The sequence below is a fragment of the Lagenorhynchus albirostris genome, chromosome 14 (assembly GCF_949774975.1).
Source record: "Lagenorhynchus albirostris chromosome 14, mLagAlb1.1, whole genome shotgun sequence".
NCBI lineage: Eukaryota > Metazoa > Chordata > Mammalia > Artiodactyla > Delphinidae > Lagenorhynchus > Lagenorhynchus albirostris.
Window position 1 is genome coordinate 67352871 of NC_083108.1, and position 16170 is coordinate 67369040.

At 57.2% G+C, this 16170-nt stretch overlaps 1 protein-coding gene across 1 annotated transcript in view; it reads left to right on the plus strand.

Moving 5' to 3' along the window:
* The window catches only part of TTC28 (tetratricopeptide repeat domain 28), a 405403-nt gene that overhangs the window by 374639 nt on the left and 14594 nt on the right, over positions 1-16170 (plus strand). Inside the window, exons 13-16 of the mRNA XM_060121992.1 lie at positions 330-474; positions 10369-10548; positions 12209-12929; positions 15269-15393. Of these exons, the coding sequence (XP_059977975.1) occupies positions 330-474; positions 10369-10548; positions 12209-12929; positions 15269-15393 (1171 nt within the window). The remainder of the gene's footprint in view (positions 1-329; positions 475-10368; positions 10549-12208; positions 12930-15268; positions 15394-16170) is intronic.

Genomic DNA, 16170 nt, shown 5'->3' on the forward strand with positions numbered 1-16170 from the left:
GAGCAGTTTGGTGGCTGCCCCGATTCTCATGGTCCTCATGTCTGCCTGCCCAGTCGCTCCATGCAAGGATGTAATTAAATCCTTTGAAGAGCACTTCCGGACATTTGATTATGCAGAAAAACTCCACAGCCATGTAAGCTGCTATGTGCAGCTGGTCCGCCCTGTGGTGTCTGTCAGTGCTCACTGTGCTGTGAACAGTACCTGAGGGGGAGGGGGCGAGGCCAGAGGGAGGGAGGCCCGCGCGTCCTGCTGGGTGGCCTCCCAGCTCCCTTCTCCAGGAACAGGAACAGAGCCTGTGCCCGACGTCACCCCTGTCCTTCTCTCCCCAGGAGCTGCCAGAGCATGACCAGCCTGGTCGGCAATGCCACGTCGCCCGTCAAGGACGGGACCTCCTCTCTTCCCAGGAGGCAGAGCTCGTTCGCCAGGCCGCCGCTCCGCGCTCTGTACGACCTGCTCGTGGCACCCATGGAAGGGGTAAGTGCCCGGCCCAGGGCTCCTTGGCGTCAGGACGCATCACTTCCCGCTCAGCACCCCCACACCCCCCAGACAAAAAACAGGCTCCTGAGACAGAAGAGGTTTTCCAGACATGGGGCTTCTCTGTCCAACTTCTCGGTCAGCATCCAGAAGCCCAAGTGGACGTGTGTTCTGGGTTGGCTGCTGGTTAGTGGATGGGCCCTGAGCTCCAAGTGGGCAGGCAGATCCGGGTTCAGGTCCCAGCCCGGCTCCTTACTGGCCGGCCGGTCAGTTTGGCCTCTGTGACCTCAGGTGCAAATGAGATGCTGCTTCTTCCCACCTTGCTCGTCAGACTTGGGGAGGCCTGGTGGCGCAGGGCTGCCCGCATCTCCCCCATCTCCTCAGCAGTCGGCGCTCCCCACCCACTGCTCATCTGAGGGTCTCGCCTGAGCAGCTTCAAGCCCAGAGCCGCTTCCTGTTGAGAACAGACCCTTGGCCTCTGCCCTTGTCAGGACTCACTCCACCACAGGGTCCAGTGGCAGAGACACCCTTGCACTTGTGATTTCTCGAGAAGGTTGAGCATGGCTACTGACAGGTTTCTGTGGCCCTAGTCTTTGCACATCACTTTTCAATCCAGACGTGGGTCTGTAACTGGTGGGAGGGTGTTGGGGGAGGGCTGCCAAAGGGCTCAGGGATCTTGTGAATCTGAATGGTGAGCCCATCAGATGCTTTTGTATGCGACTGGGTATTAGTCAGCTCTGGCTGCTGTAACAAAATGCTGCCGACTGGGGCTTAAACAACCGACATTTATTTCTCACAGTTCTGGAGGCTGGAAATCCCAGATTCTTGGTGGGAGACCTCTTCCTGGCTTGAAAACAGCTACTTTCGCACGTGTCCTCACGTGATGGAGAGAAAGACAGAGACAGAGAGACAGGGAGAGTGAGCACACTCAGGTCTCTTCCTCTTCTTCTAAGGACACTAATCCCATCATGGAGGTCCTGCCCTCATGACCTCATCTAAACTGAATTATCTCCCCAAGGTCCTACCTCCAAATACCATCACACTGGGGGCCTAGGGCATGAACATATAAATTTGGGGGGGACACAAGCATCCAGTTCATAACAGGCCCCTGCAGCAAGTGGAGGCTGTGCTCCTGGGGGCCCCAGCTCTCAGCTGGGAAGGGTGGGGATTGATGGGCCCTCAGGGAGCCAGCCTGTGTGTCCCTCCTATCAGCTCCCCACAGCCAGGTGGGAGATTCGTCTCACAGGCGTTGGAGTGGCCCATCAGCAGCTCTCTTGCACTTTAGCCGACTGACAGGGGTGAGGTGCATCCTCAAGGTGTCCTCACCTTGACAGTGATCCCTTCACCCTCAGGAAATGCCAGTGCATCTCCTGGCCTGGCCTTCCCAGGATGTGTGTCAACTTGCCTAATATTTTTCAGGAGGCTGCACTGCCTGGTGGTGCCCTCTGGACTTCCCTCGCTCAGGGACACGGGGGTGGAGGGAAGCATAGAGCCTCTAGGAGCTGGAAGCCTGGACTCATGTCTAGCACTGCCTTTTCCTGGCTAGGTGACCTTGGCCAAGCTGGTACCCCTCCTTGAGTACCTGTGTCCTCATTAGAAATTGAGGACGATGCCACCGAGCAGAGCCATCTCTGTGTCCTTAGCAGCTGTTACGGGGCCTGGTGCATGTTGGCACTCGGGAAAATTTATAGATGGTACGTGGTCCAAAGCTGCATTTGTTTTTTGGGTCTAGTCTGGATACAAAACAGAAGACCCAAGGCAGAAGTCAGCTAATGGGTTTTCTGTGGCCGCTCTTTTGTGGCAGCTGGGAGCTTTCCAAGAGGTTATCAAGCAGAAGGAAGGGGCTGGGCCTGCCCTGGAGGCGCTTTGAGTCTGTGAGCCCCCAACCCTGTCAACCAGCCCGGTGCTGGTTCCGGCTTACTTCTGGGTAGATCCCAAGTCCAGCGAAGTGCCTGCAGGGGACCCACGCCTGAGCGTTGTTTGTTTCGCTGGCTGACACCCGCCCCTTTTGGCCAGGGAAGGGGCTCTTCCCTTGTATCAAAGACAGAAATCCTCGGGGTGGAGAGCAGCTGGAAGAGGCTGGGGGCGGAGAGAGGCAACTCCTCCCTCCCTCCATTGCAGCGTTTCCACCCAGGAGAGAGGCTGCTACAGCCACGAGTCATCCTTGAAGGGGTCCCATGAGTTCATAAACTCTGCCCTGTGTTTCTTAGACAGTTTTTCTCTCTGAGGACTTTCCCCTATGACTTAAAGAACATAAACATGCCAGTGGGATTAGTGATTGCTTGTGTCTGGACATCTGTGCTCCTCCAGGGGTGCCGGGAGGGGGAAGATTTATGGACTCGAGCCCCAAACGAGTTAGAACTGTGATCGAAGTCATGTCTTTATACAGTTGACTAAGGAAGGAAACCCCGGCCCCCCGACGTGTGTGCCGGCGTCCTGAGGCTGCGGCGGCCCCTCTGTGCTTGGGAACTGCATGTGTGAACGGGTGTGACCCTCAGGGGTGCGTCTCGTCTTGAAGTGAGACATTTAGTTTGAAAGCATTTAGTTCCTGATATTTAGTCCTTTTGTGACTGAGGAGTTTGAACACAGTGAAGGAGTTAGGCTGCCTCACGAGAGATGTGGAGTAAAACCTTTCAGAGGTCGTTAAAGTAAATGATCAGGGCAAGAGCTTTCCCTTGGCTGACTAATGGGACTCACTGCGGTTCAGTAAAACCACTTCACCGAAGAGCTGGGATCTAATCAGGAGTTCCTTCCCCATTCACGTGTTTATTGACACGTGCCAGGCACAGCCTGGCGCACACCGGGCACAGAGGAGACTGGGGGCGGGGGAGGTTTGCCGGGTATGATGCTCATGGACTGTGCTCCCGCTCAGCGCACTGCCTGGCGGAGGACTACCACTACTGCTTCCCGCCCTGCTCCGGAGGCCACTAGAGGGCGACACGGCACCGTCCGCCACTCCCGCTGCTGTGAGCTGCCAGACAGAGCCAGGCCTTCTTCACATTTTCAGTGAAAATACAAATCAAAAACAAAAGTCCAAGATTATGAATTAATGACACTTCAAGACTAAAACGATTAGCCTCTTCACATGGGACGTATAATTATTTGAACAACTGCCTTTGTTTAGCCTCAGTCCTGTTGCTAAGGGACTAGGTCAGACGGTATGAAAAGTGGAACAGAATAATATTTTACCGCAGGCTTGCACCAGGACTTGATTTAATTTAGCTGAAGGGAAACACTGCCTTGGCTCTTTCCTTGAAGCACGCTGTCCTTTGCTGTCAGGACGGGTGAGCATGTCCAGTTATCATTGAGGAGGCCCCGTTCCATCTGCCATGAGCCATCATCAAACATTAAGTCAAATCCTGTCTCAGACCCAAAGGAGAAAATGTCACCAAAGTGGCACGTGCTAGTGTGAGAGGGACCGGGACCCGGTTTGTGTCCGTGGCATTCGTTCTTCGTCACCGTGGAGTGAAGGGTAGTAACTCGTGCCCAAGCCTGGACTCGCCACAGGGACACGCAGAACCACGCACCCCCAGGGCTGCTCCACGTGAAGCGCAGGCCCCGAATTACCCCTCAGTGTGCAGACGGGGCTTCATCCAAAGCCAGAAGCTGCTAGCATTAAGGACCCAGGTGTAGAGTCTAAGATTCCCTAGGATTTGGTCAAATCACTCTTAAATGTGATTTAACAAGTCCCTGGGCTTGTTCTAGTTATAGTCTCTGTCATCCTTCTAATTGTTTCCATTTATTTAAATTCCCTGTTTGCTAAGTTTACAGTCGTCAAAGCCAAGATGATAGGACAGGTAGGAGGAGTGAACGACTCTGGTCAGAAGGAACAGTCCCCCTCGTCCCCCTCTGCTCTTGACTAAAGAAGCCTCCAGGCTAAGTGGAGTTATTTGGTTCAGGACCCCAGAAACTGACTTAAAACTTGCCGTTCACATCGGTTAGGTTGGTAAACTGCCTTCCTAGACACCAGATCTCCAGGATGGCCCAGGACCCCTCCTCTGAAAACTCGAGGTAGGGCTCTGGCTCTGCCAGGGGCTTGACCAGGAGGAGAGCTTGGCTTTGGCAGGTCGTGACTGTGATGTCTGCTCTGGGGGAAAGGGACTCTTGTAAAGCGCTGTGATAACCTAGCTTATCCTTACCCGGTAGATGAGACCGACTGGTCAGGTGCCTGGTTTGTAAGTAGACTGGAGGCTTTGGAGGTCATCTTCGAAGGCTTGTCACACAACAGTCCGACCTTGACTCCAGAGTGTGGAGGGGGGACAAGGCCCGCGAGATGGGCACCTCCAGGCTGTCTGATTTCTGTTTGGGACTTTGTGGTAACATTCACATGGATAGGACAGACGTCACCCAAGGACCACAAGTGTCACCACAGCTGATTAGGAGAAGGAAAAACGGAGGCAACGACTCACAAGCTGTCTGGACTGCTGAAGCAGTGGTGAGAGCGCCAGACCAATCAGCGAGCTCCTGCCAGGCAAGCGGTGTTCTCATCTGGGTCAGGGCCCCTTGGGTCGATTCGAGCTGATGTTCAGCTGCCCCCGTCTCAGCCTGACCCCAGTAGGTTCTGGGGGAGCCAAAGCACGCCTTCCACTGAGGGCGTGTGGGCTCGTTTTCACCATTTCGGCTACAGAGAGGCCTCTTTGAGACTGGACGCTGGGTGGCCGGCAGGCCCCTCTGGCTCTGGTTGGCCACTGGTCATGCATCTCCTGTAGCCAGATTCCTCTGGTTTGCCCCTTCTCAGAATCTCCAGGCAAACCAGTGGTTTGTTTTTTGTTGTTCAGAGAGGACAGTTGAGTGGGTCGATTTGGACTCTGCGTTTCTGGTTGGAATACAGTGTCTACAATCCTGGTAGCTTTTAGTCATGGTTTCAGGTTTTTTTTCTGAACAGCTTTGATATTTACTGACACTGATACAACCATCCATGACACCAATATTTCTCAGAAGCGTCACATAAAAGGTTTCTCTACCTTAAAAAGTTCTGTTTGATCAATTCACTCAATCAAAAATATAAGTCAAGAAAAAAATCCTAAGCCCTGTACAGGGTTCTGGGGTATCCAGATTCCCAGCAGTCAGCTCTTTGCTTCTGGAATCCTTGTTGTACATAGTGAAGTCCATTTCATCCCAGATCTAAACTGCTGGAAAGTTTATGGACCCAGGAGTTTTCTTGCCCTCCCCCGTGGTGACCAGGGCTGTTCATTCTCTGGCCTGTGATGCTGCAAGGCTCTGAGAGGCCTCCTGTCCTTCCGTGAAGACGGAACTCCCCGCATATGGGGGCTGCAGGCTGCTCCTCTGGACCCTGGTGCTGTGCACAGAGCACGTAGTGCTTAAGCCAAAGTTGGGACACGTGCAACATCATGTTTGATATTGGTGCTTTCCAAATGGTTCAGCACCCCCCAGGTCACCATGAGTGTATACGGGAGATCCCATTAACCAAAATGGTGATCGAATCAGAGTTCACCACCCAGGCAAACACTTGGGACCCGTGGGGGTTGCCTGGGGGAACTGCCAACTCGGAAATTGGATGTCAGGGTAACTGCTCGGCGGTGGGTTTCACAGGTGTCAGGTGTGGTGGATACTCAGTGAAGAGCTGTGGATGATGGTGGTGGAGACGTGCAGGTGAGGAGGACCGTGGTGATGGCGGTATCCCTGAGTCCCTGGGTTCCATGTGGAGCTGGTTGCTCCAAAGAGGCCATTTACGTGTTTTGGCCATGTTTACAAACACAGGAGGGAAAGGGAATGAGTTGTACTAGAAAAATGATCGAGACCCAGCAGGAAAGAATAGTATGAATAATAGGACCTGTGTTCCTCTTACTTAAAGCACCTGGAGGCATTTGAGAATTCACGTTTGACGTGTATGTGCTGAGGGCCCGCCTAGAGCCCCACACGCTGCCTGTGAGGTCGCGGCGTCAGTGCTGTCCCGTGGGTTCGGGAACTGAGGGGCAGGGAGGTGAGAGTCTTGTCGATGTTCTCAGAACCCCCTCCACCTCTCCCCTAACCACACACCCCATCATCTAGCAGTTCCGGGTCCCCCAGAGCTCCCGACCCAGCACACGGGCCCAGACCCCGTGGCGAAGGCCTCTCCCGGAATGTGCCTTCCCTTCCTGGTCACTGGGCAAGGCTTTCCAACCTTCCAAACCCCGCTCAACCGAGGGTCTGGGTCCGGTCCGGAGCTAGAAAGCACAGGTAGGTTAACTAGGGGAGATCAGTATCAAGACTGTTCCCTGTGGTGAAGGGGTAACTGTGAGATACGGGAGACTGTGTGGTTCTCCTGGGCTGAGGGAGCGAAACCCAGGAAGGACGGACACTGATGAGGTGTGGTTTCCCCCTCCACCCACTCCCCGGGAGCGGGCTGTTCCCTGGTCAGCCGGGCCACCCCCGAGTGCGGCTGGGAGGAGGCCAGGAGCCACCGACGGCGGGGCCACGGCGGGGCTGCGTTTAGTACGCGTGCGCGCGCACGCACACGCACGCGCGCGCGCGCACGCACACACGCCTCAGGGCAGCACGTGTCGCTCGCTCGGGAGAACCGGCTGCAGGAAGCAGCGTGTGAAGAGCAGGTGAGGACAGGGCGTTGGGAGCTGAGGTGGGAGCTGATAACAGCCGCCTGGAGCCCCCTGTGGAGAGGAGCCCTCTCTCCTCTGCAAAGCCTGGGCTTCGCCCGTTTTCGTCCTCTCGCTGCCCGCCTCCCCTCCAGCCCGGCCGGCCTGGCGCCGCGAGCCCTCCAGCCGTGTTTGCTGCGAGAGGCAGGGTCACGCTTCCTGGGGGAATAAACAGATTTTAGGGCACTTGGCCCGGTGTTTTCTATTTCAGAAGACACCTTTCTGGAAACTGTAGGGGTCAGAGAGTCGGGGTCCTTGCTGGCATTTGTTGGACTGTACTCGTGGCGGGTGTGGGGGCGATGCGGAGCCCTTTTGTCCTTCAAACCCAGGGCTTCAGAAGCCAGCGAGCCCTTCCCAGACTGGCAGACGGAGGCGCAGAATAGCGCTTCCTTGAATTCTCTCTCCTTCTCCGTCTAACAGACGAGGTGTAGCTTGCATAAAGACATGACTGCTCTCTGTGTTTAAGTTCACGTTGGATTATGGCTGATCCTTCCGTGCCAGGGTGACGCTCGTGTGTCCTGGAGGCAGGATGCAGAGGACCGCTTTCAGGGCCCCTGTTCCAACACGTTCGGTCAGTGTTCCCGCTGCCTTTAACCAGAGATGCCCGTCTGCCATGCAGCCCGTCTGCCACCACCCACCTCCTTCCCCTCTGCTGGACAAGGGTCCCGTTTGGAGCCCTCACCCAGAGCTGTGCGTGCCAGGCCAGAACCTGCGGCGAGGTGCTGTCCCGGGAGGATCTGGACCTATGAATTCGGGTACACGGTTCAGAGACAGGCTCGCAAGCTCCCAGGCTAGAGTTTCAGAGGCGTTTCCCTCTCCTCGCTGCTAAGGCCACTCTTCACCAAGTCCTGGCAATCCTGCCCCCTTCTCTCCGCTGCGTTTCCTCGTCTGAATTACCCTGAGCAGCCCGTCTCGCTGGTGCAGGCTGCCTTTCAAGGCTTCATCAGAGGTTCTGCAGCAGAGGATGCAGGTCCCCACAGCCTGCGAGAGCCACACTCCCGCTCAGCCTCAGGCCTCCACCATCTGGCTCCCGAGTCCCTCTCCAGCCTTGCCCTCCGTGTGCCCCATGGGCCTCGTCTAACCAGGTGGGGCCTCCCCACCCTCACATGCAGAGCAGCAGCTGGGGGGGGGGCGGGCCCAGCATCGTGTCCCACCCTCTGGGGCTGGCGTTTTACACTTCCGTGGTCTCACTCAGTAGTGGTTTCTTGTGCACGCTTTATTTTCTGAGACATTGCATCATCGTGAGCTCTCGAGCAGGGACTGAGTCCTGAACTGACGTGGCTCCCCATCGCCCAGTCCCCCACCTTAGACACTAGTGGCTGATGGAGAGATCAGAAATCAGTCGTCGCAGAAGACACCTGAGCTCTTCCCAGGACGTGACATCACCCTCTTAAGGCTTGTGCCTCAGACAAGACAGTCTTGTGGGCGGAGTTAGCAGAGTCCCTTCAAAGGCACGCTGCCTGTGGACCTTTTCTCTAAGCGGCGTCCAGCCTCTTACCTGGCCCAGCACCCCTCAACTACCTTCACTTCATGTGACAGGTGCTGTCGTGACTGGGGACTTGTCTGAGAGTGCTGTGTCCCCGTGAAGCCCGTGACCTCTGGAATGACACCTGACAGAGACTTATCAGGGTTGGCGCCCTGGCAGGTGGAGTCCAGGGAAGATCTGCAGGGGTAGGGCTGCCACCCCGTCCAGTGATGCCTGGTGACTCCGGATCAGGCGAGGATGGGTCTGGTTCTGCCCATGGCAGGTGGCCTGAGCCCCCCCATTGCCCACGTGCCGGGCAGCAGTGCTCTGGCTGGGCAGCGAGCAGTTGTCACTGTCACAGCTGCTGACCCATCCCTGAGGTCAGGGTACCATCAGCCCAGCTGCTCCGGCCCGGCCCCCAGGGCCTCTGGGTGCACTGCAGCAGCCAGCAGTCTGCCCTCCAGAGGGCCTTCCAGGGCCTCCTCCCTGTGCCAGGCCAGGCAGGGGTCTCAGTGTGGCCCACGGTGGGGACACGGAGCCCAGGAGTTGACCCCTGGAGTGGTCACTGTGCACACCCTACTTCTTCCTTCCTGGGTTGTACAGCGATACTTTTACCTTTACTTGGAAAGTAGCTCTTAAAGAAAAAAAGAAACAGTTGGCCCAGTAATTTTTACTTCTGCTTTCTTTAGATGCATCTAGAATTTTAAAAAAAGAAAGAAAGCCACAGGGGGTTTGTACAGACAGAATGTCCCGCCAGGCACGTGTCCCAGGGTTAGCTGAATGCCCTCTGCACCCTCAGCCCAGTGCCCACAGCAGCGCGGCTGTGGACACTCGCTCCTCCAGAGCGCAGTGGCTTGGGCAACAGAGGGATGTGGGGGGGGACCCAGCTGTGACCCTCCCCCGAGCCAGCACCCCAGGGCTCAGGGCCGCCCAGCACCTGGCACCTGGTGCCCGCGGTCTGTGGGCCCTGCACATTCTCCCCGCAGGCTCCTGTGGCCGCTTCATCTCTTTATTCACACTTAGCCTATGTCTAGTCTGGTTTTCGCAGTCATTGCCACTTGCGTTATCCGGATTCCTCCGGCCTTAGTCTCCATGAGCAATTCTGTTGGAGCGTGAGGGGTGTCTGTCTGCTCTGGGTCCGCATGCACTCACCCTTCCCTCAGGTCCCCGCCTGGGCCTTTCAGGAGTGATGGGGGTCCCATCAGTGTCAGATTCCCTGCCAGCACCGGGGGAGCGAGTGGGGACAGCCCCTGCAGAGCCTGGGGCCATGGGGCCATCCTGTCCTCAGGGGAGGGACACAGAGGCCTGAGGTGACTTGAGGTCCTGGAATCCGGAACCCTTCTCCTCCGGGGATGTCATCCTGGTTCCCAAAGCTTCTGTCTGCACACCAGTTCTCTTGCCTCCTGTCCACTGAAATGGACAGCACGTCCCACTTTGGTTGAGACCTCACTGCCTGTGTGACAGGGTCATTCCTACACTGCCCGTAGGGTCCCTGTGCCAACGCAGCATCTCCTGCCCTGGTCCATCGGGTGCACCATGACTCAGTGCTTTCTGGGACAGCTGCCCTTTGCATGAATCCCCTGCCATCTGTAGAAACATCTGGATGACCCGGGCTGATCCTTGTCTTTGTGGGACACCCTTCGTGACGGGTGACAGCAGTCTCCTTCCTGGCCCTGCTCCTCTACCCTCCTCCTCGGGTGGCGCCTGTGAGGCAGGTGGGAGGGAGCCCCGCCCATCGCCCCCACTCCCTCAGCGGCCCCCCTGGGGGCGGGGGTGCCTGGTCCTCCCCAGGCGTCCCCCCCACTGGGTGTGTCAGCCGCTCCACTCACCCCACAGGGCCTGATGCACTCCAGCGGCCCTGTGGGCCGGCACCGGCAACTGGTCCTGGTTCTCGAGGGGGAGCTCTACCTCATCCCGTTCGCCCTCCTGAAGGGAAGCTCCTCCAATGAGTACCTGTACGAGCGCTTCGCCCTCATCGCCGTCCCTTCCATCCGCTCCCTCGGTCCTCAGGCCAAGGTAAGTCAGGCCCGCCTGGGTGTTTGGGGCGCCGTCCCTCTGGCTGGGCTGGCATCCGCAGGAGGAGGTGTGGACTCCCTAGTTTGCGGCTGGTGGGGTGACTTTGGAGCAGATCCGTCCGAAGGCAGGGCGACAGCCTCCCGAACCCTTTGCCACCCCAGGAGGCCACCATGTGTGTCATTTCTCTCTGCGTTGCTTCGCTGTGACACCAGGGTTGGGAGCTACTCCCAGCACTGAGTCAGGCTGGAGGCCATGCCGCCTGTCTGAGGAAGTGGGTCACGCCCTGGGGGCCGCGCTCACCCGCCAAGCTGACCGCTGAGTGGGCGCCGAGTGTGCCCAGCAGAGGGGCCGCAGGCATGGAGGGCAGACAGATGGGATTAGTGTCAAGTGGGCAGGGGCCCCACAGGCTGACAAAGAACCGAAAACAAATGAGTGGCTTTCAGGACTTGGGTCTCATTCAGCAAAAATCAGTGTGGGATGAACTCTGTGGACTCAAGGGGGTGACAGTGGCCCGCCGCAGGTCAGGGCTTAGCCCACAGCCACCCCTGGCGCTGCCCACCTACCTAGAGGGCCTTCAGAGCCAGCCCTGAGCCCTCTTCCCTTCTCTAAACTCGCCCAGATACCCTGAGACCCGGGCTCCCTCCTTCCCCGACACTCCTGCCCCAGGCCTGGGCGTGGGCGGCCCCCACAGGACCTGCCTTGGCCTCCGTTGACCTTGGTCATTGGCATGGTTCCAGCCAGGTCGGTTTCTGCCTCACGGGTTTTGGAGATCTTAGTTATGACTGTTTTTGTTGCTGAATTGTACTTCTCATGGGACAGAATCAGTTCAAGGTGAAAGAAATGATTTTCTCCAAGTTTTCCTCATGTCCATGGTTGACTGTGAATCCCATCCATGAGCCCGCTGTGTGCCGTCCGGCACGGAGGGTCGACTCACCTCTCCTGCTGCCAGGGCACCCTGGGAGGCGCAGATGAACCAGAGAGTGGAAGAGTCCCGTCTCCCGACAGGCACCCGAGAGGCATTTCTCTTTCCCAGTTTAAGGCATCACCAGGTGGAAACACCAAAAAATTATTTTGAAATAATTTGATACGTGATGTTTTCCCCAAAAAACATCAGAAGGCATCGTAGGGGAAAATCAGAACTTTGTTGGGCTTCTTTATGCTGATTTTATAATTCAGTGATGTTATTCATCTTTCCAGTTGTAGTGCCTCTAAAGGACTTAATTTGGCCCTGTCTCCCCTGCGACTTGCTTTTTGCAAGTTTAAACAAAATCACCCCTCAGAGCCCCTGTTGCATCAGGAGTAGGTTCCCCCTGATTGAGGGGCTCACAGGGGAGCCTGTGGGAGGGAGATGTAGGGCAGGATCACCTGCCCTGCACACCCTCACCTCCTACATGCCCTGTCCCACCCTCCTCCGGCTTGACAGACGTCAAGGGGTCTTCCTGCCATCTATCTGGTCTCATTGTTTTCAAGAGCTTGTCACCAGCAGGTGTGATTCTCAGTCAGACATGCACCTGTGTCAAAAAGGTCTTGAAAAGTAGAGTGAACAAAGTTATCAGGAGATCGGGTGGAGCCACGCTAGGTGCAGCCCTGCTGGAGAGCTGGCATCTGCCTGCCCCACAGAAGCCCTAATGGGTGGCCCGCTGTCTTCCCTCCCCTCCAGTCTCACCTGCGGAAGAACCCTCCCGCCTACTCCAGCTCCACGTCCATGGCGGCTGTAGTCGGCAACCCCAAGCTCCCATCGGCGGTGATGGACAGGTGGCTGTGGGGCCCGATGCCGTCAGCTGAGGAGGAGGCCTACATGGTGTCCGAGCTGCTGGGCTGCCAGCCGCTGGTGGGCAGCGTGGCCACCAAAGAGCGGGTCATGAGCGCCCTGACCCAGGCCGAGTGCGTCCACTTTGCCACCCACATCTCTTGGAAACTGTCGGCCTTGGTCCTCACGCCCAGTGTGGAAGGCACCCCCGCTGGCAGCAAGAGCTCCTTCGGCCACCCCTACACCATCCCTGAGTCCCTGCGGGTGCAGGATGACACCAGCGATGGCGAGAGCATCTCGGACTGCCCGCCGCTGCAGGAGCTGCTGCTCACAGCCGCCGACGTCCTGGACCTGCGGCTGCCTGTGAAGCTAGTGGTTCTCGGCTCCTCTCAGGAGTCCAACAGCAAGGTCACAGCCGACGGGGTCATTGCGCTGACGCGGGCCTTCCTGGCGGCCGGCGCACAGTGTGTCCTCGTGTCTCTGTGGCCTGTGCCCGTGGCTGCTTCCAAGATGTTCCTGCACGCCTTGTACTCGTCCCTGCTGAATGGCCTGAAGGCCAGCGCGGCCCTGGGTGAGGCCATGAAGGTGGTGCAGAGCAGCAAGGCCTTCTCACACCCCTCCAACTGGGCAGGTAGGGGCTTGGGCACCTGTCAGAGGGCCTGTGGGCGCAGTCAGGGGCGGTGGGGTGTGAGGACGGGGGCGGGGGGGGGTGCTGGGGAAAGACAGTGCGGAGAGGCTCAGGGAGGGGGCCTCGCTGGCGGAGCCAAGTCAGCCTCTCCTCACTGTGGCATTAAAGTGGCCTTGTGAGCAGGAGCATCAGAAGAGTTTGCCATCAGAGCACATGTCAGGCCCCTCCTGATGTTGTGTATACTGGGTGACCCATTTTACGGCCCTCATATGAAATCCCAGACTGTAGGAAAGAGCAGTCAGTGTGTTCAGAAAGACCTGAGATTTGGTCATTGGAGGACTTGGGTTTGGTCCAGCTCCACATCAGGCTGTGTGGCCTGAGACAGGTTCCTTACCCTCCCTGAAGCTCAGTGTCCTCAGTGGTACCAAGGGGATGACGGTGGTGGTGCTGGCATCTCCCTGTCCACATTTGAGACAGTCTGAGGAGTGGGTTGAACGTCTTGTGATGCATGAGGGGCCAGCGGCGTGTGTGCCCGGTGGTCCCACCGCAGGGCCCTGTGAGGGGCATGAGGGCCTGGGGGTGGAGGGAGCATGTTCCCTGTGACATCTGGTCTGCCGCTCAGCTCTGTGCGATGACCTGCGACCCGCTGTGGACCCTCCCATGCGGGAGACCCTCCCCGACAGGCTGAGACCCAGGCCTCTCCTGCGGCAGGGCCGCTTTGCTGACACACTTCATGATCCTTCAGTTTGTGGTGGTCTCTCTGAATTGGCCCCTACACCTCCCCAGGACCTCCAGAGCAGAAGACAATCCCACCAATGCCACAATAAGTGTCTTAAACCTTGAGAAGCAGAGGAACACCAAAAATACTATTTTCAAACATTTACATTTTATTGTTTTAATGGCAAAAAAATATACCATTCATTTATATGTTTAAAAGTTGGGAACAAAATGACTTTCACTTTACTCTTCCCCTCAAAGTAAATCCAGTTGACGTGAGCTGAGGTTGCCGGTGTCGTTCCCCAAAGGCGGGTGAACCCTGAAGCGGGGCCGTGGCATCCCGGGCCCAGTGGCCAGCAAACAGGAGCCCGCGGGGGCCACCCTGGGCGTGGCGCTGAAGTTGCCCACGGCCAAGGGCTGGTGCCGGGTGGGTGAGCCATGTTGTTGAGGAGTGGAACGTGTCTACTTCACAAACACCTCATAGCTGTGGTCTTGTTCAAAAAGGTATTCAAAATTCAAAGCAGAATCTATCCTGTTTCCTCACGTGGCTGAAGAGAAACATTTCAGTTGGTCCAGCAGGCCTCCTCTCTGGCAGCCCTCAGCTCATGACTGGGCCCTCCATCTGCGAGGCACGGGGCAGGCAGGCCCTGCGGGTTTGGGCCTGGCCATGTTGCCAGACTTCTTCTGCCAGGAGATGGTGGAAATCAGAGGCGATCATGCCCGTGGTTTCCATGATTGTTCTCAGCACATGGTGTCTGTTTATATCTGTTCTCAGCAGTCAGAAGGGGCTCTGAGCACCATGTGGTCCCGCAGAATGTACTGCAGGGTTTGTGGGGACCCAGCCCCTGTGCTTGGCCATTTATTCTTGACAGGGCCTCCCAACCCCACCCCGCATCTTCCCATCTTACGGACGTGGTATTTTTTGTCATTGTTTAGTTTCAGTGACAGACAATAGATAGAAAAGTCAACTCTGTTCTGTGGGAAATGGTGTTGAATGATGCTGCCCTGTTACCCTTAAAAACAGGCTTGGCACATTCATTCTCAGAAAACCCTTCCCCTCCATTACTTGGGGAAGGTTGGTCCTAAAGTTGCTGGGGGAGGCTGCTCCGCTGTGTACCTCCCCCAGGCCCTGCTTATGGAAGTGGGTGCTGGCGAAGAGGAAGGGGGACAGGATCCAGGCAGACGTGTGGCTCCTTCCTCCCCAGCCTAGGCTCCGTTTGCTCATCTTACAAGTGGGAAATACCTCCTCCTGTCCCCTCGTCTGGTGGCCCCGAGGAGTCAGGCACACCCGCCCCTCCATCCCCGGGCACATTCCAGACCGACACAGATTAATTTCAGGGAAAACAAGGCAGATCATTTCTCGGGATGGTGGCCAAGCCAGGGAGGCCCCTGGGGGCCACACAGCCTTTTCCTGCCTTGCTCACTGCGCAGTTACCTCAGCAGCTTTCCTGAGCAGCTCACCCAGCAAAAGAGTATCAAACTGCCCCAGTGAGTTAGCCGTCCCGGTCCAGCCCGTGGAGCAGCTGTCCTTGGCACGCCTCTCTCTCTCTGTGGCACAGATGAGCTGTAGAGACCAGCTGGGCTGGGTGAGGGCGACTCTGAGGTGCTTTCTGGGCTCCCCACAGGGTTCTTGCTCATCGGGAGCGATGTGAAGCTCAACAGTCCCTCCTCGCTCATCGGCCAGGCCCTCACCGAGATCCTCCAGCACCCAGAGCGGGCGCGGGATGCCCTGCGAGTGCTGCTGCACCTGGTAAGGGGCACAGGGCCCTTGCGGGAGGCGGCCGGAGATGCACAAGGAGCAGGGCGAAGCTGGAGGGATCCCACAGCACCGGGGGGCGTGAGCAGGTGGAGGGGACGTTGTCCCCAGATGTCTGTGTGGTGGGCACAGTGTGCAGTGTCACACCGATGGCTGCAGCCATCCTCGCCCAGACCCTGTGGGGGGTGGCCAAGGGGGGCCCTGGAGCAGGGCCTGACCACAGGTGCTTCCACCCCATGGCTTTGGGCAAGTGACCTTGCTCTCCGAGCCTCAACTTCCTCGAGTAGAAGGGGGGATAAAACTTTACCTTTTCAAGGTTCTCGTGAGGGTTAGAGAAAAGGTGAGTACCTGGCACACAATAGGGCCCCAGTAACTGAGAACTGGTATTTTATAATCAAAGGACACTGGCCTTTCCCTAAACTCAGTTGGAAGAGTCCAAGCCCAGCCCTACTCTTGGTGGGGCCCTGGTGAGAACACAGAGGCCCCAGGCCATTTTCTACAGAATTGAAAGGTTATAAATAAATCAGGCCAGGAAACAGTGCCATAAAACTTGTTCCACCCTTCCACCTTGATAACCTGGAAGGCAGTTTCAGATAATTTAGAATTCTTAGCTTCCTTGGAGTTCTGTGCCAGAAAGACCAGTGCAGCCCCAGCCCAGACCCCGTGAGGCAGGGGGAGGTAGGGGACAGCCCACGCCACAGCCGAGCTCTTTCCAAACCCAAGGCAAACAGCCACCCCATAGCTTAGAGGTGCACACACGGCTCTGCCTGT